This window comes from Zingiber officinale, chromosome 2A (genome assembly GCF_018446385.1).
Source record: "Zingiber officinale cultivar Zhangliang chromosome 2A, Zo_v1.1, whole genome shotgun sequence".
NCBI lineage: Eukaryota > Viridiplantae > Streptophyta > Magnoliopsida > Zingiberales > Zingiberaceae > Zingiber > Zingiber officinale.
This window is the reverse complement of record NC_055988.1, coordinates 160,207,595-160,232,587: the sequence shown is the minus strand read 5'-3', so window position 1 is coordinate 160,232,587 and position 24,993 is coordinate 160,207,595. Positions and strand designations below refer to the sequence as shown.

The following is a 24,993-nucleotide window of genomic DNA, read 5'->3' as shown; positions in this document are numbered from 1 at the left end:
TTATTCCAATGCGTACTAATGTTATAGAAAAGTAATATCGACCAAGCGCTATTCACCCCCTCTAGCGCATCACGATCTTATGTCTAGTTGTTAGGATTTTATCCATTACGCCTACAATAAGTTTGTCAAATAACTTGCACTTGCACATTTGACAAATTAAACTATATCAATAATCACAATATACACCTAACATAAACCTTTACGTAATTATCAAAATCACTTGGTTGAACACAACCACTTAGGTGTAACTGCACCAATAATCTCTTCAATATCTTAGTCTCTCCAAAAATTAATCAATTAATCAAACTGAATTATTTTTTAATGTCTGACAATATATTTAAGTTAAAATAATAAAAACTCAATATTTGAGTCATGAAATTTCAAGTCATTAAAGTTTTAATTTTCCATTTCCTTCCATTCTTAGGTCATTTCCCTTTTTCTTAAGTCACTTAAGAGTGAAATTTAAGAATTTAATTGCTCCCCTTTGACATACATGAAAAATCAATAATGAAATTATCACCTTTAAAATTTCTTATAAGTACGGTTGTAAACGAGTCAATTAATCCAAACTTTGTGTTGTGTAAGCTTATTTGATAAAATAACTGAGTTAGTGCAATCGACCTCTAGTCAAGGTTGCCCAGGTTGATTAAGATCGAACTGACTCGAGTTGAGTTTCAATATTTGATCAATATATTAGTTCGTTTAGTGAGATGTCAAGTATGTCACGGTTGATCAGATACTTGACAATTAATAAATATATTATTGGCAAGAGAAAAATCCAAGTGGATCACAATTATTCTGAAATTAGCAGTTGGAAGTCCAATAGAGAGTTGACATGAGACAAGATCTAAGTGAGTCATGATTGACAAACACTTGGTGACCGGGAGTTCAATAGAGAGTTGACATGAGAACAAAGTCTGAGTCGATCAAGACTGACTCGACACTTAGCGTATAATAGATAAAGTTCAAGTGGATCATAGAAAATCAAACACTTGACATGTAGATGAAAGCCCTAACAGGTTGTGGAAGACGGGATGCTTGACAAGTATGGAAAGTCCTAATAGATCATGAAAGATCGGATATTATGTGAGAACGATGAAGTCCTAGTACGTCAAGGTTGATCAGATATGAGACAACGAGAAGTGCTAATAGGTTAAGGTTGATATGATGCCAGATAAAAAGAAATCCTAGTAAGTTGAGGGATACTAGGCAAGATGAGAATTTATACTTGTAAGATTGCAACATGCGTATTAATTGATTGATAGGGTATATGATAACTGACATTTTGACACAAGATTTTAGCCTTATATTCGTGTTCTTAATCCATGCATATATTCTAAACTGTGTTTATTAAATGTTTTACGAGTGGATTCATTTGTTGGTCAATCAATCAAAACTCTCTTGTATTGGCAATATTATACCTAAAATGCGGAATTAGTTTTGTAGGAGCTCAAGGTGAGCCACAAATTCAAGTCAAACCAAACCGGCTGAGCTTAAAGCCAAGGTTAAGTAAGGAGGCCAATCCAGAATCTGGACCATTAATCTAAGCTTTGGTGCAATTTGAATCGTCTATCAAGATTTGAGTCATATCCAAGGGAGAGGAGATAATGACCACTTATGGAAATTTCAGCCTTTGGATTAGATCTGAAGCATTCTCAGCCCTTGGATAAGATTTGGAATGTTGTCAACCATTAATCTAGATTTGAGTTTTTGAAAGAGGAGCTACAATGGATCTAAGGAGTGGATCACACGCGCGTTGAAGAGAGGAGATCGAGAATCTTCCACCTGCGATTTCTTCCTTCCACCAGAGTTATGAACATGAGAAGACAAGAGGGGTTGCCATCTCTACTCAGTCCTTAGGCCCCCGACATCCTCACCCATGACATCGTCACCACTGACATCCTCCATCAGCCGTATTTCTCCGCCAACTTCATTCAGTCCATTGTTGTTCACTGTCACCAATTGTCGAAGTTCTAAAAAAGGAAAGGGGATTCCCTACTCTTCTAGAAATCTAGATTCCAACTACCTTTCACTCGATTCTTCATCAGCTCCAACCCATCCAAAGTGCTGCCGATCATCTTCGCTAAGTCCTTTTCTTTGTTTTCGATCTAATGAACTTGGGTTTGCCCTAGTTTTGATTGTGAATAACACTTGGTCTAGTATTATTTCATGATTCATTGTAGATCTAATTTCCTTGAATCATGAATTGATTTAAATTTCCCTGTTAATGCTTTTGCCGATTTTATTTGTAGTCTTGATTACCTAGTTAATGTGGTTGACAATTGTTAATCTTGGTTGTTTCCTTTAGAACAGTAATTCCAATTAGGTTAGATTGCTTGTTTCCTCAATTCTAGGATCAATTTACATTTGTAGAATAGTTGTTTGAATTTTCATTAAGTGAATGTTCTTAGTTCTTTTGTTTTGTTATTAATTGTTTCACTCTTGAAGACCCCCATAAAAATGGGGAAAAAAAAAAAATCCTAATATAGGATTAACCAACTCCATAGTCTTTATGAGAACCTCAATCTTCTTCCCTACTACATTAGTTTAGAGGGGGTTTTAGGAATTATTTGATACTTTATTGCGATGATATAGTTCTATTTATCAGTATATTGATCGACCGATAGACTCTAAATCTGAAATTGGATTTGGAGGAGTTTTTAGGTTTCCTATAATAACTAGGGTTGGTACATTATCAAGGTTTAGAGTTTCTGCTACAATATTTTATTATAGTACCTGTCGATTGATGATTTGATCAATCGATTGTTGGCACTATAGCAACGAACAAAAAGTTTAGAACTCGACTAGTTGCCTATTAGTCGATTGATGAGTTTGAGCAATTGACTGATGATACTATAGTAGTGAACAAAAGGTTTATAAATCAAATGAATATTTGACTGGTTGCCTATTCTTATAAGTTTTAGCAATCAACTAATGCAACTGTGGTAGTGAATAGAAAGTTCAAAAATTGACTGCAAACTCACCTGGTTACCTATTAATCGATTGATAAGGTTTAAAAGTCGACTGATGGTAGTTAAATAGAGTTGGAAAGAGTCATTCTGTAGGTACAATGGTCGGATTCGACAGGACATGCAACTGATTGATGGAAGCTAGCAGTCGATTGATAGGTGAAAATTAGTCTGACAACAACCTTATAAAAGAGGGTTTCGTGGAAGCTTGAAGCTATCGATTCTTGAGGGTTTAAAGATGAAGTGTTGTTGCATTTCTTATCTTCAAAAGATAATCCAAAGCAACAAGAACGTATCCAAAGCAAGTTTTCATTAGTTTTACTTTAATTTGTATTTGTATTTGTATTTTTGGTTTCTTATTGTATTGTTTTTAAAATAAGTTGTAAGAGATTTCTGTGCCTTTGGAAGGTATCGGAGATGCTGAAGTTAGTTGCAGTAGTTCGTTAAAACTAGGCCTTGGATGTAACAACTTTGGGAGGTTGTGAACCAAATAAACTAATCGTGTTTGCATTGTGCTTATAGTGCGTCGATTTGCTTCAAGTTTCTACTGCACAATCTATCGACGTGAAAAGAGTTATTTATTCTCTTTAGCTTGCACCGGTTCTAACAAAGCTAAGCCTAAAATAAATTAAGCAATTGAAATAATTGTTCAAAGTTGGCTTAGTTCCATTTTTATAAGCTTGAACTTCGTTCAATCTTAGTTTGAGTTTGATTCATATAGATGTTATTAAGATCTCAATTCAAATTTTTTTTATTGTTTAAAACTTTTATATTTTAAAAGTTGTTTGGTTGGTTAATGAGATTAATATTACAAGCTTGTTTGTTTATTTTAAGATCTTTTTTGACTATTGATAAATTTGATAAAAATTTTGTTGATAAATACGGTTCACAAACTTTATTTATAAATATTGTCCATGAACATTATTTATGAATATCAATAAATTGAACACATATGTATTCAAATTTATTTATTTAATTTAATGAGTTATTTAAACTTATTTATTTAATTGATGTTATATATTAAACAAATATATAAATAAGTGCTCACGGTTATAATAAAAATTGATTATGCTCATCCAGATACCTCTTAAATTGATTAGAGTTTATAGAGGTAAATTACGAGGACTATTAAATAGCTAGGAAATGAGATGATTTCTTTTTCGAAGAGATGTATCCATTGAAAATTTATCTACATAAATAAGTGTTCATAAGCCGAATACAAAGTTTGCTTATGAACATTTAATTCTTTTAAAATCTTACTTATGAGATTAAAAAAAAATTCATTGTACCACTCGTAAAAAATTAAAAAATTTATAACTTTGAATTTTCTTGTCTATTTTCTTATAAGAGGTTTTTCCGTATAAAAAAACACAAATATAATAGAAATGACTCACTAAAAAGTCATAACAATTGAAAAATCTATTTTCTTGTAGGCAAGTGTTATTTATTAAGTAGAACTTTAGTATAAATAAGTATGTTTGATAGAGTATCTTCCTTTGTCTACTTTTGACCTTCTCCCCTTTCACACTCTTCCTCGCGGCTTTCTTTTTCAACGTCCCGTTCCGTTCCGTTCCGTTCCGTTCTGTTCTGAGGGTTTATACCGGTCAACTCAAAGCGACGGCGTATGGATTACAGCTATCTCACGGCCGCCACCGCCTTCTCTGCCTTCTCCGACTCCGACAACAGCAGCAGCGTCCACTTTCCCATTCACGCCGGGGCTTCGCTCGACTACGCCGCTCCCGCCGCGGAGGTCGATGCCCTTCGCCGCCTCTCGGACAATCTGGGATCGGCCTTCCAGTCGCCTGACTTCGACTTCCTCGCCGACGCTCGCATCGTCGTCGGACCCCGCAGCGACGGAGGCGGCGGCGCGCTACCCTGCGAGCTCCGGGTGCACCAGTGCGTGCTTTCCTCTCGAAGCCCCTTCTTTAAGGAGGAGTTAGCTCGGCGACGCAGGGAGCCGTCGGCGCCACACCTGGTGACATTCGAGTTGAAGGAGCTGGTCAAGGAAGTGGATGTCGGCTACGACGCCCTGGTGGTGGTGCTTGGGTACTTCTACAGTGGGAAGCTTTCGCCGCTTCCCAAGGAGGTCTGGATGTGCGTCGACGAGGAGTGCCAGCACGAGGCTTGCCGGACAGCTGTTGATTTCATCATGGAGATGCTCTATGCTTCCTTCGTCTTCCGAATCTCTGAGCTCGTTAGCCTCTTTCAGGCAAGCTGATGCCCGATAAACTACTCAGATCTCTCTGTTGTCACTCCACCGCTCTTCTTTCTCACATTTCTAGCGGTTTTTCTGCGTATTAAACCATAGATTACAACTTCCAAGCATGATCTTTCTACCAAATCATTGTTAACTATTGTTATCCTACAAAGTAGCATAACTTATATATATATATATTCCTTTTTTATAGCCAACTAGTTTCTAAGGCATCTCATAATCCCTTCACTAATGTTTCTTTCCATATGAATGTCGCACCAGCTTTAGAATGTTAGTTAACTTGATTTGTATACAAGATCACGATACAGAGTATCACTCTTTTTTTCCGAAAAAATAGTCTTGGATGATAATAGTGATTCCATCCAGATTACCTACAAGTAGGTTTTAGATTTTTCATTCCTATCAGATATGCTGGTGTTTTCAATATGATTGTGCTATCATCAGGCTAGTTTAATGAAATGTGCTGTTTCTGAAGTTATTCTAGTCATAATAGCAATTTTTAATTTGATTCAGATATGCATTCTGTTAATAAACAGTGTTCATGGGGTTCAAAGTTATCTTAATAAACTTGAAACATGAATGAAAGGATCCAAAGAAAAAAATCAAGGAATATTACCACCAATAGACCAACAAATATGGAATGATGCTGCGTAAGGTTCTATATAATTAAAAACTAAAAGAGAGGTGTTAGCACTTTCAATGTACATTAGCACATCTCAAAGAGTTTCACATCTTTAAATTTGTTGTTACACACAACAAAGAAAACTTCATTTTGCGTCACTTGTTTGTAGCTAGGCTAATGTGTTTATAATTTGTAGTTGAGCTATTGCTTCCATAGTTAACCCATTGGCGACAAAAACTAAGAACATTTTATTGGTGCAATTGTGCCTTGAGACGCCCGAGGTGACTTTGGGTTTTAATCTTGGTAAAGGGTTTAAGTTAGACTTTGTTTTGTGATTTGATATGTATTTAAGTGTGTAGGGACTTGCAGTAACACATATGGAACTTGGAGAGCTTGTGTCTTGATGAGACCGAATTGTATATGATGATGACTTAGTGTGACTAAGGTGGCGCACTTAGTGCTTGGAGGTCTGTAGAGATTGGAAAAGGAAAGCATGAGACATCTGAGGGACAACAAGATGTGGGCACTGGGATGGTGTTAGAGCAACTTTAGAGCGATGACTTGATGCTGCCAAGTTAGCAGTTCAATGGCTTGAGGTGTGTAAAGATTGAAGACGAATGACATGAAACATCCGAGGGATCGTGCCTGCCTGCCATGAGAGGTCCGATGTGACTTTGGATTTTAAGCTTTGGGTAAAGGATTTAATTTAGACTTTGTTTTGTGATTTGATATGTGTTTTTAAGTGTATAGGGACTTGCAGGAACACACATGGAACTTGGAGAGTTTGTGGCTTGATGAGACCGAGTTGTATATGTTGATGACTTAGTGTGACTAAGGTGGCATGCTTAGTGCTTGGAGGTATGTAGAGATTGGAAAAAGATAGCATGAGACATCTGAGGGACCGCAGGATGTGAGCATTGCGATGGTGTTAGAGCAACTTTAGAGCGATGACTTGATGCTGCCAAGTTAGTAGTTCAATGACTCAAGGTGTGTAAAGGTCGAAGACGAATGACATGAAGCTTCCGAGGGACCATTGGACGAGGAGCATTGAGGCAGTAAGGAAAAAAACCAATAGAGGCGTACTATGTGTTAAGACCGTGATGATGTGTTAGAGGTGGGTGAATAGCGATTAAACCTACAAGTATGATTCTAATACTGTCGTTATTAAACTAGCACTGTCAAATACGATTAGCACAACAAAAATAAAATAAATACAAGCAAGCTTACTACAATCACTAACACAATGTGTTTACATGGTTTGATAGTCCCTCAAACTCATACCCAACGATCTATGATCCATTGGTGAATTAAATCTTGAAAGTCACTATCTTTCTCATTCTCGGTCAACTACTTGAGGTGCAGAAACCTCTTATAAGAACAAGGATTACAAGATAGGTTTAGAGTACAAGGCAGAAGCTCTAATAAGATCTAACCAATCTTATTTCTCCAGCTTCAAAATCTTCACTGTACCCTCTTTAAATAGCCTTCAATCCTTCATCCCTCACTTGTTCATTGTCCAACATCAATCGACTACTCCATCACGATATGACAATTGTTGCAACTGTTTTCTACTTTCCATCTAAGCATTAGTCAACTAGTAACTTACCATAAGTTGATTGATGTGTCAGTCAATTGCTCACTCGATTGGTCAACTGAATAGAACTTTATGTTCATTGTCTCCTGGACATTAGACAGTTGACTGCTTTATCAATCGATTGGTTAAACCCTAAACCTTGAATCTTTAGGGTGTTGGTTTCCCCATTCCCCCAATCGACTATTGTCCATTGTCGATTGGGAACCCTAAGGATGACCAAATCTAAGCTCGAGATTGTCTACGTTGATTTCTACTCTCATTCTATACATATAAGTCACTTAACACTCAACTCACACCAAAGTTCATTCGCAACTTTACTTTTTCCCATAACCATTTCCCTCCTGTTAGATTAGTCTGTCCCTTAGATGTACATGAACCCTTGCATCCTCCACATACTATTCTTCACGTTTTCACCTACATAGTCAACCTCCATAAACTGTCATCCTCATTGCTCCTTGTCTTGTGATCCCTCAATTTGCCTCATGTAATCTTCTTCACCTTGAGCCATTGAGTTTCCAACTTGGCTACCCTAAGTCATTGCTCCAGAGTTGTGCTTTTCAGCCTAAGGTCCCTCAAATGTCTCATATCATTTGTCTTTGATCTCTATAGACCTCCAAGCCATTGCATGCCACCTTGATCACGCTAAGTCATCATTTAATCATCACTTGATATCTTGTTCCTGCAAGTTCCTACAAATTCAAAGACACATGTCAAAATACAATGTAAGGCCTAAATTAAACCCTTTGCCTAAACATCAAAGCAAGGTTGCGTTGGATTGGGGCACAACTGCACCAACACTACATGATTGAAGACCTGAAGGATGACATGTGGAAAAATTGAGGGCTTGTGTGCATTCCAGGGACTAAATAACTTGATAGGAGATGACCAATGGGCAAGGCAAGTTGCGGTGGTAAGACTCCGGTTGTGAGCTGTGATAGTTGAGTGACTTGTATGTATAGGGCAAGGGTAGAACTCAGCTTAGGTGGATTCAATCATTAGGATGATTATAGTTGTGAGTCTAGTTGACTGGAATGGAAAATTAGTCGACTGGTGGAATAGAGAAACCCAAAACCCTAATGTTTCGAGGCTTCTAGTTTTAATTAGTCAATGTGGTCGACTGATGGTCAAGTCAATTGGATTGTCGACTTAGGTCGAGAAGCCAACAAATAGAATGTTCAGTTCAAGAGAGCAATTGATTGGGCAATCGACTGATGGCACATTGGTCGATTGATGCTATGATTCCAATTGACTGATGTTGAAAAGCAAGAAAGATCCATTGCTACTCACCAACAGTCAGATTCTCAACATTTATTGCATACTAGTCGATTGATCGATGCGATTGATTGATACTATAAAACGGGAGCTCGGTGGAGGGCAAAATAATGTTGGCCAAACCCTATTATAAATCTTCTTCCTTGTGTTTTTTGTAATCTTCAATTGTAATCTTATACTTGTAAGAGGTTTTTCCACTTCCGATAGTTGACCGAGAAGGAGAAAATTGGCGGCTTCTCAACGGATCATAGATTGTGGAATAGGAGTCCAAGGGATTGTCAAACCACATAACACCATGTTCTAGTGATTATGGAGAACAAGAGAAGTCAGAAATTACATTTGGAGGTACCAGATGACTCCCACCCCACCCCCAATCATCCCATCATCTCATCCACATACCTAATGGTCCTAACACATTTCTAGTCAAATAAGGGTTGAAGTGCACACCGGCCATAGGACGTGGAGCAGGAACTCAAGTTTTAAATCACATTAAATCTCTAGAGTTTGCATTTTCATTTCCCGTGTTTATATCTTTACTAATTTCCTTGCATTTAACTTGTTTATTTTGACCTTTGTTAGAAAAAAAAAAATCATACCTTGTTTTCCCCCCTAGCTCTTCGATCATCATAGATCCTCATGCATCTCCAATTTCCACCTTCTTCTGCCCATTTTTTATTTCACACCAAGGAATATATTTTACCATTTTTTTGTATTACAGAATTTATAAGTAGTTATGTAATTGCTCAGAACATTTAAAATTTCTCCACAATCACTAGAGTTTATAGCTTAATAGACCAAATGTATAACTTAGAGGTTGGAGACCATGTTAATGTAGGTCTATCAGGGGCCATTGAAGCTAATCTTTTGCCAAAAAATAAAAGTAATAAAGAACTCTAAGTTGCATGATCTTACAAATAAGTGGAATCACCTCACAATACCCTGTAGGATCTCCTTCATTTTGCATGACTCTTGCCTATTTACCTTCTTAGATGGTGAAAAACAATTGTTGTATCTTCCTTGTTATTAGGCTTTGTTTCTTTATCTAAGATGAGAAACTTGGTTATTATGAGATTTCAAATCAAAATGGAGTATTCATAATTAGATATAGCTCAAATAGATGATAAAGCATGAGAAAATATATGGAGATGGTATGAACATGTTCAAAGGCTATCAATAAATTCTTTGATCGGAAGAGTTGAATGGATTAGAGTGTAAGTTGTAAAGGGAAGAGGGAGACCAAACAAAAATTTAGTTTTATATATTATAATCTATCTATACATATAGATAAAACTGTTGGAAAATTAAATGGAAAAAAGATTCCAATATGAATGAGAGTTTAGTCCCATATTAAGAGTTTCATGGCATTAAGGTTGAGTTTATATTGAATCACAACGTTAGATGTTGTGAATATGTATGGATGAGAGGCGCTTTGTCACGCGCGCGGCTACAGGGGGTGTAAATCTAGGGCCCGAATTGCACTAAATCTAGTTGACTTGTGTGCGAGTGCAACCTGGACTATTTTTCCTGCCAGCCTCAAGTGTGGGCAGACACATTAATGGCCTGTAGCCGCAATTTAATGTTACTAAGGTTTCGAACTTATAAAAGGAGGCTCCTACCTTGGGCAGAAGGCATGGAAAGATAATAGAGAAGAATCCATCCAAGTCCTTCCCCCATGTTCTCCACCTCCCTATCGAGTAGCCTTGCTTGACAGCTAACATGGTTGAGTCATTGTATATTGGGAAACAGATGTCCGTGCGAACTTCTAAGAACTACCAGAGAGGGAACGATTCTGTTTTAAAGAAACTGTGTCTAACACAGTTAACACACCTCCCCTCTTGGTAGCCTTGCCTCCTAACTCGACAACCCTGCTTCCTGGCGGCCCTTCTCCTTGCTCGACAACCCTAAATCCTTGCTCAGGGACCTCCTCACTTGGCTTCCCTGCTCAGCTTCCTTGCCCGACCTCTCGTTCGATGGCTCTTGGTTTGGTCTCCCGTTTGGCGGCTCCAAAACCTGCTTCTCGACTCAACAGTTCTACAACTCCCTATTCGACCTCCTAGCTCGACAATTCGACAGCTCCCTACCTAGCCTCCCGACTCTGCAGTTTGATAGCTCCCTACCTGACCTCCGACTTTGTAGCTCCCTACTCGGTCCGGCTTCGCAGCTCCCTGTCCAACTTCCAGTTTGGTAGTTCCCTGCCCAACCTCCCAGCTCGGTAGCTTCTTACATGGCCTCCTTACATGCCAACTTGGCCAATCGACACCTCGATGCAGTTCGGCCACTTGGCAGCTTAGCCACTTGGCCTACTTGGAAATTTGACCACTTGGTAGCTTGGCTACTCGGCCACGGGCACTTAGACGACTAGGCTGCTCAGCCTCGGGTAGCTTGGCCTTCCCTACCAGCTCGACCTTCTTTGACAGCTCAGCCTGGCCAACCAATTCGGCCTTCGCTGACAACTTGGCAGCTCGGGGCTCTCGGCTCGGCCTTCCCAACTTGGAGTTCAGCACGTCAAGCCCATCTCGGTAAAATAGATAAGTTTAATTTTAAATTCAGTAATTTTAAATTCAGCAATTTCTCATTTATCTTCGGCAACAATCTTAAACCAAAGATTATCCAACAATAATTTAGTTGATTTGGATCCTAATAATATATATATACTCATAGAGCTCAATGAACGATCCACGTAGTTGACTTTAAATAGTTGAGTTTAAAGCGTAGGTCACTTCACGTAGTACTTCAACCAAAAACATGGTTTGGCTCAATGATGATAATAATGGTATTATGTAAATTTTCTGATTTGTTTTTATTGATACATAGATAATTCTATAACTTTGAAGCATGGTTGAGTCCGTCTCTTTAGTTGTTAGCTACCATTACTTTAGACTGCTATGCCCACATGTTATCCTTGCACTTGTTTAAAAAATTCCCATTCGTGGATATTTTTTGTGATGTTATTTTCTTGAAGTGATGCAAAAGTAGTTACTTTGATTGCAGAGACACCTCCTTGATATTCTCGAGAAGGTGGCAATAGATGATATACCAATGGTTCTAGTTGTGGCAAAATTATGTGAGAACTTATGTGTCAGTTTGGTCAACAAGTGCATAGACATCATAATAAAGTCAGATTTGGATATTGTTACCCTTGAGAAGACAGTGCCTCCTGATCTCGCAGAGCAAATTATGGATTCACGCTTGAAATTGGGATTAGTAGAACCTGAAAGCAGTGGCTTCCCGGACAAGCATGTGAGGAGAATACATAAAGCTCTTGAGATTGACGATCTTGAATTAGTTAGAATGCTATTAGGAGAAGGGAACACCACTCTAGATAATGCATGTGCATTGCATTATGCAGTAGCATTTTGCGATCCAAAAATTACAACTGAACTCTTAGATCTTGCACTTGCAGACGTTAATCATAGAGACCAAAGAGGTTATACTGTACTCCACATTGCTGCAATGCGCAAGGAACCTAAGATAATTGTGTCTCTTCTAACAAAGGGAGCTAGACCCTCTGATCTTACATCAGACGGAAGGAAAGCAATTCAGATTGCAAAACGACTTACCAAGTCTGTGGAGTATCTCAGATCAACTGAAGAAGGAGAAGCATCTCCCAAGAGTCGCTTGTGTATTGAGATATTAGAGCAAGCTGAAAGAAGAGACCCACAATTGGGAGAAGCTTCAGTTTCTCTTGCAATTGCTGGTGATGATTTGCGAGGAAAATTATTGTACCTTGAAAATCGAGGTGATACTATTTCTGATTCTATGCTTGCTTCTATCCTAATTCAATAGTTCTATTTTTCCATATTGATCTAGTTGTGATGAATAAATTGTAGATTACAGATAAATTAACCAAAGTTTTTTTTTCACTTTTATTTATACGAAATTAGTTGGAGCTAAGAAACATTAATTACGCAAACATCAGTGAGGACAGTTACAGTCTAATCCTAGTGAACACCTCGTAGATGGATGAGACCATTCGGGGCTAAGAAGAATTAATCACACAGTCATAAGGATTGTAATGGTAGTCTGTTGGTTTGTCAGAATTTCCATTAAGGCTGTGGTAGTGATATTCTATCTAACCTTGACAACAAACTATTTATTGATGTTTCATATGCAGTTGGCTTGTTCTACCTGGTTCACAGAGTTGGAGGCTTAGAGCTATCATACAAAATTGTGCTTGCTGTTTTAAAAGATGTATTTATCCTGTTCACTAAGTCTGTTCTACTTGGTTTAGTTTTGTTTTAAAACTTTCATCGAACATAAATCGGGAGAAGCATTGATGTTGGACCAAGCCAGATTCCATCATTTCCAATAGCTCCTGGATTGTTCCCATTTCTAACATGCTGATGGCCCATTAATAAAAAGCTGGAGAAAACCTTGTCCAAACGATTTCATTTTTAAAGAATTTGAAGAAACCCTGAAGTATAAGTACAGTGAGTTATATAATTATATAAATATTCTATTTATGCTGAAATGATCACAGAATAATTACTACATACTCCACAATACTACTTGTGACCTTAGAACCACAAACACATTAGTATTATGCTGAAATGATGGCGTGCATCGTTACTACTGCACAAGATTGAACTCATGGACTTAAAACCACAAAAGAATATGGAAATCTTATTAATGTTCATTTCATTTCATTATGTGCAGTTGCTCTGGCTAGACTATTATTCCCTATGGAAGCAAGAGTTGCCATGGATATTGCTCAAGTTGATGGCACATTGGAATTCACCTTAGGGTTGGATACCGAACAGTCTAATGGGAATCCAATTACTACAATGGAACTAGATGAAGCACCAGTTGAAATGAAAGACGAGCTCCTAAGACGTATTAGAGCACTTTCCCGAACAGGTAACTCTTCAACAATATTTCTTTTGTTCTCACATTTTTGGTGCTAAATTTTGTACAAAAAAAATTCTAGCTGCAATATGTAAAATCTTATTTAAGACCACAACTACTGGAATAAGAGATGAATTCTAAATTATTGCATAAAATTTATCTATAAACTAGGTAATTCTAGGAAATTTATATTAAGGATAGAAAATTCTTGCTATTGATGCAATACGACTTCTTTCAACTGTATCCCTGGACTTCATTGCATATTCTTGCAGATTTGTCAAAGTTTGCACTGGTTTACAAATATTAGAACACTTGGAACTAAATCTCAGAGCAACATACAAAAGTTTTGTAATGTTTTTATTAATTTGATTTGAAACTTTAAATATTTTTTATAGAAATATATGGCTTTACTTGAAAGGCTGTGTTGGTTTGAGAGCACCCTATCACCCCATCTGAAGGGAGTTAGATGTTTATAGGCATCCATTGGACTATATTCGAGCTTTGGTTAATGCTTTTCGCCTTTCTATTATATTATATATAATATATATGCATATGTAGAAAGAATTATTATTCCATGAATTCTTATTAGATAATCGAGTAATCGAAATTTAGATATATGTAAAAGGGAAGACTAAATAAAATCTATTTATAAGAGAAGGAAAGGAACAAGTTTCAGTGCCCATGTGAGACTAAAAGATTTATTTACAAGAGACGCAAAAAGACATGTTCCATCAGATTTATTTTTTATGTGACTATGTACTCTAGGGCTTTCAAATGTGAAATGACCTCGATGTTGTAGAATATGAAAGAAAAACGTGACTCAATTTAGAGGATGATGGAAGGACTCATTTACTTATTGCTCATTCCAACATTTTAATTGAACTGAAGAAGCATACTAAAGCTAAAAATAACTTAAGTGGTTGAAAGCATTTTTTAACTTTGAGGATTGAGGTGATCAAATTAATCAACATCAATTAGAAATCTAATTAATTATTAAGTAAATTACTATTAAATTACAATGAAATAGTCTATTAACACGATTCATAAAAAAAGGAAAGACCGGTGCACGAAGCTCCTGCCAATGCGGGCGGACCACATTGGATGTTATTTGTGTTATTAACACAACTCATTCTAACTAAAAGTAGTCATGTTATCATTAATAGTTCAATTCAATAAGTATTGAAATTGTACCAATACAACATGATACAGTATGAAACCATATATTTTCAGTCAAAGACCACAACTCCACAACACAACTCAAGATTTTAAACCTTAAATATAATAAAAGCACAAGTTAAAAGAACGAACATATTAAGCAAACTATGCATTAGTATAGGACGTTATCTCACTTGTATCTTGGCCAATAATTAAGTTTCTTAGGACCTTTGGTCAAGCTTGAAATTAGTGAGAGTAATGATTCTCTGGGAAGACACTAGTTCCAGAACTAAAACTCTTGTTTGAGCAGGCAAGTATAGAAATCCTCATCAGATTGTGTATGCCTTAGGTTTCATGTCTATAGGCTAAAAGTCTTAGTGGTGGTCTCTAAAAGCCTTCACAAGGAAACAACATGCTCATATCATGTATGCACAAATAATCTTGGACAAGGAATGTTGATTGTCCATGGTTTTGTGAAGGTAATTAAACCATGAAGGTGATTAATCCACTAGTTGCAAGAACCTCAAAATATTCTTCCAACATCTATCATGCTTGATATCAAAGATCTTCACATCGGATTCTGCTGTGTGGAGAGACACATTCTCTAAAATGGCACACTTTCAAAATGTATGCTTGCTTTAATAGCCATATGGCGCACACACATAGATAGATGCATTTGAATAAACATCAAATTAGTATAAAGATGTAATGAAGAGCAACATTTGTCACTGCATAAAGGAGTTGCAAGGATGTATTTGCCTTGATTTCATGCACAAATTAAATTTATGACAATAGATGCAAGTGAAATGGTGTGATGGAGTGAGCATGTGTATGGGGGATAAACACTGCTTTATGTTGGATTGAGGCTAGAGGGCGTGGGGAAGGGGTGGATAGTTGATCGTGCATTTCACATGCTCGTGTCTACAATTGTGTTGGTGCACAACAAAATATCAAAACGTAATTAAAAAGCAATGCTAACACTTAGCCTTTTATATGGTTTGAAACTCCTGATTTCTATTCCACAACTTATGACTCGTTGATGAGTCGCTCTAAGAATTCCTCTATGCTTTTTCCTTCTTGGATACCCTCCAAAGGTAGAGAAACCTCTTACAATTTGAGCTTACAAAGAACAAGAAGATATAAAGAAACAAGATGAAACAAAAACGACTTTCAACACAAAGAAATGATTGCAAGATGGAACTCTTCTTTGGCTTGCTTTCACTTGTTGTTGCTTGCTTTCTATCTAGTTTGATTGCTTAAGAGCATTGCCAAATTCTCCCTTTATATGGCTTCTTATAGGCTTCTTTTTCTCAACAACTACCAGCTGTTGTCAACCTACAGATTAGTCGATTGTTAACTTTCTCAATCGACTGATTGCACCTGCATTTAGTCAACTATTTGTCTTTCAATGGATATTTGAGTCGACTGATCTATTCGGTTGGCTATCCTGCTGTACAATTTGAGCCATTTGACAAATGCTGTCAAATCTGTCAGATCAACAACTTTCTTCAATTGATTGTTCCTTCTCATTAGTCGACTACTGTAACCACAGTTGACTTATTCACGAATAGAAACATTTATTTGCTAACAATCTAGACTGAGTCAACCAACTGCTTTGTCAACACAATTATTAGTAGATTGAATCTCTGTTGGCTGAAATATTGACTACAACCTACTTTGTGGACGAGTTCTCACTTTCTTAAATCAAGTCTACCTAAAACTTAAAATAGACTCTCGTCTTAGACTTACCAAGAGCCCATGACTCCGGACTTCCTTGTATTGCAAGGAACTAGGAGGTCTCGCCTTCAGGATTTCACTTGCCAAGATACGTTGTCTCTGACATTTCCTCTTTTGCCACAATGGTTAGACTTAAGGTTAATTAGATATTTAGATGCTGATTGGAGAGAAGACCTTGATCAACATAAATTTATATTTTCTTACTCAATAAAGGCACTATATAGTGGTTTAGTAAGAAATAGAAATATTTGCATAGCATTCGCATAATGCAAGCTGAATTCACTGTGTGTTCAAGCTGTATTGCAAATTGTTTGCTAAATATTTTTGGATAATTTAAAAGTTTATACTGATTGGGTTGCACCATTGATTATCTATGTGACAATCAAGCAATGATTGCCTACACAAAAAACCTCCAATATCAAATATCATAGTAGAGCAACACATTGAACCCCCAAGTACAACTACATTAGAGGCATTATTGCTAGAATTGTGATATATGCTTATTTGAGTCTCTAGAAAAATATATCAACAGGATTTAGAATGGTTTTCTCACACAAGTAATCACCTTTAGCTACGGCAAAAGGTGAAATCCATCACCTTGGCGGCCCCTCCACGACTACCCACACCATTGGGAGGGAGTAAATCAAAAACTTTAGTTGGTTCCCACGGGGGAGGGTATGATCACACGGCTTTGCCAGGATTCGACCCTTGCTTGATGTGGCAATTCTACCTCGTGGTTACCAACTTAGCTATGCAAGTAATCGCCTTTAGCACTTGCACAACTAGGAGAGAAAGAGACGGCTAGAATTGTCATCTCATTAACAATACAAGATTAGGTTATAAACATATTTTAACAATTAATTTAGATACCCACATCCAAATGATTTATTAAAGTCAAATGTGAATTGTTAGGAATTACCTGCTGAAAGAGAGAGCACTTTTAGAATTCAAGTTAGGCACTGAAAAGAAATTGAACTAAGATTTGTGTAGTTCTTTATAAGACACAGAAAGTTATACACCTATAACATATGATTCATAGTTAGTGTGTTGATTTGACCAATAAGGTAGTAGAAGAATGCATCCTTGCTTCTCCATTGTGTTAGACCTTTCGAGGTTATGATGCCTACTATTATTTAATATTTATCTTTGGTGTTTGCTGTATTAGCATGTTAACTATGACATGGATAATTTAGTCCATATAACATGTGTAGATAAGCAGCTAAATATGAATTATAAATTTTGAATGGAAAAGAAAAACTTTTTTTGGTGCGTCATTAGCTAGCCAATATCGTTGCTTGAGAAAGTTAAGACTCAATTATGGATACAAGAAAGATTATTTGACATCCTTTTGGAGGATTAGAGATGTTATATTGAGCTTACCTTTCTAATTGGCTTGTAGGTTAAAGCTACTATATTGTTCCTAGCAAATGTATATAATAAACTCCCAAGTGCAGGATTACTTGCCAGGTTGCACGATCCGGCTACTAGTATTAAAATGTAAAGATTTTATTACATAGATATATTGCAATAAAATTCTTTATCGTCATGTGCCAAGTGGAAGATGTTGGATTTCAAGTTAATTGGCCCATAATGAGGTGATTCGAACTCATTTAAAATACAACAACAATCAAGTTTTTATTCCACTAAGTGGGGTCGCTTATATGGATCCTCCTACACAATTTAGGGACCTGATCCCTTACTATATTCTCATATATACAATAACAACAACTAAGCTTTATCCCACTAAGTGAGGTCGATACTATATTCTCATATATATATTTAAATAAATTTTATTCTATTTTATCGTTGTTAATTCAGTTTTCTTTGATCTCTTTCTTCTTCTATTAATGTACCTATTTGTCATGTAATTGAGGTATTTATTGATCGCTTAAATACAAATCCGTACTATTTTAAAGGCAGTTTTCAGAGGTTTCCCTCAATGGGCATAACTTTGACTTTCTTTCTAATATTTTCTTTTTTTATACTATATATCCTTGTAGTATATTCGGACATTTACCTTAACATCTTCATTTTTGTAACTATTTGTAAAATAAATAAAAAATTCTACATCTGCCTTGGATATTTGCAATGAGCAAGGCAATTGCCCATGGTAATTTTCTGCACTTGTTACAAAATACAAAGATTAAAAGGGGCTGGGAGGTATAGAACAACTACACAACAAAGACAGGACAGTAGATAGGATTTAGATAATTGAAATTATCCAGGAGGCAGCCTCAATAGTCAAGCAATCAAGTTGAATATTGAGTAAACCTTTAAGAGGTAACTTATTTGATTCATTCTATTTCAATTTCACAGTAAAATATTATAATATTATTTTTTTTATAATTTTCTTCAATATTCATATACAAATAATTTGTACTGCATATTGATATATAAAAAGGTAACTTGTACTAGCTTGAATCATATAAAGATGTGCGCTAAATGCTTAAATATGCCCAAAATTTCAATAGTTTTAAAACAACTTGTTTCTCATTTAATTTTACAATCTATATGTCCTTGTTAGATTTATGCATCTCATTATACTATGCTTGAAAAATATTGGATTTCATTTAACATGTTCGCATTGTTAAGACATTATTTTTAGATCAAGCTCAAATTGGTGTTGTCTCAGCCACATTTCAAACTAAATTCAGCCTTGCACATCACATCATTAGGAGTGTAGGCCATTTCAGAACAAGAGACTTAAATTCGAAAATTATTATAAAACTGCACAATTGTGATATCTGCAGCTGGCTGCCTTTCCATTTTATTTGATCTGTTCTAATGTTGCTCTGCTCGGAAACTACTTGTTGGATGATAATTAATGATTTAAGTGATTGAAGTGGATAATTTTGCCTCTCAGTGGAACTCGGGAAGCAATTTTTCCCTCGGTGTTCTAATGTCATTAACAAGATCATGGATGATGAAGATCATACAGACCTCACTGCTGGTCTTGGGCGCAATAGTTCAGAAGAAAAAAGGAGAAGATTTCTGGAGTTGCAGGATGTCTTGTTAAAGGCATTCAGCGAGGATAAGGAGGAATTCAATCGGTCAGCCTTGCCTTCCACATCACCATCAACATCCTCAATGGTTGTTCATCCAACAAGGTAAATGATGAGGAGGTTTTCACCTGAATTTTGTACCATTTGATGTGGGTCCTGTGTCAGTTTTCTCGCACTATATATTTTGTTTATGTAACTTAACCACGACAAACCAGTTGGTGATGCTGTACATGTATTTTTAGCTGTATAGTGTTGAGTATGTAGCTACTAATAGTTGAATGGAATGATCGTTACAGCAGTTGGTGATGTTGTACATGTATTTTTAGTCGTATAGTGTTAGGTGGCTTTGCTGTTGCAAATTGAGGAGCATCATTTTCTTTTGAAGGGGTCTTTGCTTTTCATAAAATTATTATTATTATTATTATTTAAATTCTATGTCTTGAATAAGAGGATTTGAGACTTCTCTTGCGTCTTTAATATGTTAAAATCATATTTGTAAGTTCTTTAATATTGAAAGGATCTGAGAGATTTCACACTGAAGTGTTAGTAGTAGAGGTGAGACTGATAATACATTTTAGTAGTTTATTTTAGGATCGTGAGTTTTTATGCTCTTTATGCAAAGCGTAACTTTATCTTTAATAATAAAGAAAATTAATATTTGTATTATATGATAGTAATAATTTTCTTAATCTTAACCATGAAATTGTTGGTGCAGTTAGTTCTAAAGTATCATGTTCAATTAAGATGTTTCGACGTGTGTGTTCATTTGCAGGGACTTGATAGATTGTTGATAAGGTTTGATTGAAATTGATGGAGGATGGTTTAGGAGATTTGATAGATTAGAAGTTCTGAAGGTAAAGGCTTTGGGCAATTAGGAAAGCCCTAAAAGTGTGACTTTTTGGCAAGCACAAGTAAGCGGATGAAGTGTTAGAGGTGTGGCTTTTAGACATCGGGAGTTTTGAAGGAGACTTTTTGGTAAGTGAACAAAGTTCTAGAGGTGCAACCTTTGGACACGTATGGAATCTAGGAGTGTGGTTTTGGGGAGTCTAGATCTTCTGATCTACAATTCGTTTTTTTTTTTTTTAATTTACATGTCGGGTTGAGGTCGGAATCCAGTTAAAATTAGCTGTGATCTTTCTTGGATTTACTTTTCCATCTAGGTTATAATTTTTTATCTGTCGGAGGCCGTCGGCGGTGGACAGACTGTATGGTGCTGATCAGGGGAGGCCTATCCACCGTCAGCGACCTCTAGCCGTCTGACTCAACCAAAAACTATAACCTAGGTGACAAGGTGAACCTAAGGGAGATTGTAGTTAATTTTGGTCGGATTCCAACCGTGATCCGACATGCAAATTATGAAAAAGATCAAAAAAAAAAAAAAAAACTAGGGATTACGGATCAGAGGATCTGATCTCAATTTTAAGGACATATATAACGTCTCAAATGCATGGAGTGTTAGGCAAACTAGCGAAAACTTAAAGACTATGAGCTATGAGTGAGAGTCATGTGCAAATGGAATCTCGAGTTTGCATATTTTGGACACAAGTATTAATGTCGCTAGTAGAGAGTCTTATATAGGATTAAGTAAATGACGTTAGAGGGAGCAGTGAATTACTGAAATCTAAACAACATAGAACTCAAATGCAAGATATATGAATTAATTAGCAGTAGAAATTTAAAAGACTAGTAATAAATAAAGCAAGAAGGTTATTTTAACATGATTCAGAACCCCCTAGATTTTTATGCTACGCCCTATAAACTTGTAAAGTGAATCAACCCTCCTAAAACTATTATACTCACTCCTTCATGGAACATTCTGAAGGAGACGAAACCTCTTAGAAAAAGTTTTTATAGTAAATATATATTTATAAGAAATATGATTTTTTTGAAGCCAAAACCTTCCATTCAAAATGAAAAATAATAAAATAAATATAATTTGAGCAATGGAATAGCAACAGTAAGAACACTTTTGTTGTAGCATTGTTATTAGACGAGCTCCCCTTACCTCTCCCTATATAGTCATCTAAATGGGCAAGGATAAGTTCCACTAGATATTCTATATTAATATCAGTGAGTCAATCATTGTACTAATAGATTGAAACTTGTTATGTGTCAATGACTCTAGTCAACTAAAGTCCTTCTCATGTCCAAGACAATTGACTCAAATGTCTATCAGTTAACTATCTAGATTAGAACTCTGGCCAATCATAAAAAGAGTTGACTGAAAAGTCAATCCCAAGATTATTAGTCGATTCAAGTAGATAAAGTATTGCTCAAATGGTATTTTTTTTAAAATCAAAGTATTAACTTAGTCGACTAAATCCTCTTTAGTTGATTTTTTAGTCAACTCTGCTCCAAATAGAAATATTAAGTTTGTCTAATAGAGTCTTGGTTGACTACTTGGTCGACTAAATCAACCACATTTGACTATTTCCAAGTTCGATCAACTAAATCTAAATGAAAACATTTTTCTTTGCAAGAAGTAAGTTTTTAGTCAACTTCTTAACGGACTAAAATTTATTTTAGTCTGATTGAATTCTTACTCAGTTGATTCAGTTTGAAATAAAATATTTTTGTTTGTAAATAAAATGTCTTGGACAAACAATTAAATTGACGGATGTTAATATTTATTTGGGTCAAACATTGTCTGTGGCCCTGAAACACCTATTCCTTGGTCAATTCCATGCCAAAGTCAAAATCATGTCACTCATAGACTCTCACAAGTGGTGTTAGTACAATCATTGGTGGCAAAAGGTGAATACGCTCGCTCCCAATGTCCCCGCCAATCGTCCCAAGGCCAACACGGAGGAGGTAAATCACGGGCGACTACTAGTCTTTGGAATAGTGACTAACATAAGGGAGGCAGTGTTAGTGCAATCATGCACTTTAAGTGGTTATGTTTGATTAAAGTATTTTGATGTGTCTAACAAAGGGTTTAAGTTAGGTTTGTTTGTACGACATTTGTGCATTGAAATTTGCAGGGACTTGGCAGAATGCACTCAAAGTTCGTGGAGATTGACTTGGTAATTGACAAACAGTGATATAGAACATCTAAGGGACTACATAACTAGGAATATTAAGTTGGAACTATAATGGTAGTTAAAAAGGTAGACTATAATGGTGATCTAGCAAAGATGACATATGGAACAAGCCAAATTGCTTAATGCATTTGAGGGGTTGAGAACTCAACAGGAGATAAACTCTTAGGAAAAATAAAGTTGCAACAATAGGTAAACTCTTTGTAAGTTTTGAGAGTTTATGAGCGACTCTCACATCTTGCTTTTGTGTTTTAGGTAGATTTTGACTTAGGTGAGGAAACCAAGAAGAAAAGAGATTTTTTAAGGTTGAAGTCAAGAATCCAATCAGTTGGTGTTAAGACCAATCAACTGATGTGTTTAGTTGACTAGGGAGTCAACTCAAGATGTTCAACTTGCAAACAAAATGGTTTTGTTTTTAGTTGACTCAACTAAATGTAACTTAAATTGTGTTATTGTAAGTCAACTATACGATTAAAGCCATGCCTTGTGCAAATTTGTTGCTTTCTATTTGAGAGTCAACTAGAGTAGTTAACCAAGAGTTCAATCAATTGGGCAGTCAGTTGGTAGTCAACTGATTAGTCGATTGAATTCAATCGACTAAGCAGTCAACTGAGAGTCTAGTTGAATAGAAATTGACTGAATCCTTAACAAAAGTCAAAAGAAGATTGATCATGTCTTAAAGCGGGAAAGATAACATACTGGCAGATGACTCTAATGTTGATTGGGCGAAGACTCCTAGCTGGAAAAAATGAATCCGAGTGGTCCTGTGTGTCAAAAGGAGCGTCAGTAACTAGGCTAGAGATGAGTCCCCAACACAAGCACTATGACGCTCAAGTCAGTGGTCCGGTTACAGGCGATGAACAGTAGAATGAATAGTAGTCATGGATGCATAAAGTTGTGTAGCATCGCGTATATGTGCTTGTAGATGGAGACCTCCTATTATAGTGTTATTGTTTGTCTGTGCATGAATCTCAAAACGTTTCCACAAAAGGACAGACCATAAATATACTCTAACACTTTTTCCAAAATACATCCACAATTTCTATATAGAAGCTTCCATCGTATAACTGACACAGGAAATATTTCCTTGATTCTCTGATAGTTGTTGCACAAAATGACAAGAAGAAATGTTGGGTCGTTGAATAGGGGGCTCTTAATATGCTTAGTCGACAAATCTGCCGAGTCTCTTGTGAAGTCTGATCGACTGTCGTATATAAGAGCAGTCAAATAAGATTTAAGGAAAGCTATTAGCTATTAGGAGCTACCTGGAAATCCTGACATCCTGAGCCGAATATATGCTGCTAAACCCTGGATGAACTGCTGCATCCGATCATAATCCTGTGCCACTAAGTGAGGACAAAATTCTGCCAACCTACAGAATTCAGCATTGTACTCCATCACTGACCGGTTGCCCTGCTTGAGATTCAGAAATTCCTGACGTCGAGCTAGACAGAAGGTCGCTGGGAAATATTGCCGCTCAAACGCGTCTCGGAACATCACCCATGTGATGCGCTGCTCTCCAAAGATTGTCTTCTGCATGTCCCACCATGTGACTGCCTGATCCCGGAGATGATACGCTGCCAGTTCCACTTTCTCCTCGTCCGTGCAACTCAAGTACCCAAAGGTGCTCTCTAAATTCTTCAACCAGCTTCGAGCAGCCCAAGGATCTGCTCCGCCCAAATATAAGGTAAATCTGTCCTTGACGGACCTCGCAAGCAACGGTATCCGAGCTCTGTCCCTCATCCAATCAGTAGTAGCAGGAATAGGAAGTGCTGATGGTATCCCGGAGGGAATCCCCTGAGGCTGAAATTCCCGATCTCTACCAGATGGTATGACTGAAGGGATCTCCTGAGGCTGACGTCCCTGATCTCTAAGAGTCTGATGGGTTTGTCCTCGACTAACCGTCTCAACATCAGTTGGATCCCTAAAAGAATCTGCCTCCTGAGTCACTGGTTCTGGTTCCTCAGCCTCAATAGGTTGTTTCCGTGGTCGTCCCGGACCACGACGATAACCGGCTCCCGCTCGACCACGTCTCATACCTGATGTAAACCACTAATAAGTATTACAAACAGTATAAGTTCGTACTTATAAAACTTACAGCCAATTACTTGGAGGTGTTCCGCCGCCGCCTGGTCCCAAATCCCAAAAGTCACTTCGAGGAATAAAATCACGAAAAATCCAAAACGTACAAATCTGACATCGTAAACCTGCAGCTCTGATACCAATAAATTGTCACGCCCCGAGAGTAAGGTTGTCCGACGAAAATCGGATAGCACCTCCCCTGTAGCAGTGACAAATAGAACCGGTATACAACACCACAGATATTACATATACAAATATATATCACAACCACGCAGATAATATGCAGCCCACACGGCTGTAAAGTCAAACACAGCGGAAAACAAGAATAACAAAGATAAAGTAACAAAAACTCACCGCGGGCCGGCCCGACTTGACTCATCAACAAAACAACCAAATACAAAGCAACAAGTCCACAACCCAATTATTACAATGCTAAATTCAAAGGTTTAACTCAAAATAAAA

General features: G+C 36.9%; 1 protein-coding gene across 1 annotated transcript; it reads left to right on the top strand.

Moving 5' to 3' along the window:
- The first annotated feature begins 4,330 nt into the window (after positions 1-4,330).
- LOC122042910 (BTB/POZ domain and ankyrin repeat-containing protein NPR1-like) lies at positions 4,331-19,724 on the top strand. The gene is made up of 4 exons (XM_042603304.1): positions 4,331-5,178; positions 11,664-12,411; positions 13,329-13,529; positions 19,273-19,724. Exons 1-4 carry the CDS (start codon positions 4,594-4,596, stop codon positions 19,518-19,520), a joined length of 1,782 nt encoding a protein of 593 aa, XP_042459238.1. The 5' UTR covers positions 4,331-4,593; the 3' UTR covers positions 19,521-19,724.
- The last annotated feature ends 5,269 nt before the right edge of the window (positions 19,725-24,993 follow it).

What these genes read in the sequence shown, in the direction of transcription:
- LOC122042910 (XM_042603304.1), top strand. Translation starts at nt 4,594, where the DNA reads ATGGATTACAGCTATCTCACGGCCGCCACCGCCTTCTCTGCCTTCTCC. An exon ending in ATTGTACCTTGAAAATCGAG is followed by an intron (nt 12,412 to 13,328) that starts GTGATACTATTT and finishes CATTATGTGCAG; the next exon opens with TTGCTCTGGCTAGACTATTA. An exon ending in TAGAGCACTTTCCCGAACAG is followed by an intron (nt 13,530 to 19,272) that starts GTAACTCTTCAA and finishes TTTGCCTCTCAG; the next exon opens with TGGAACTCGGGAAGCAATTT.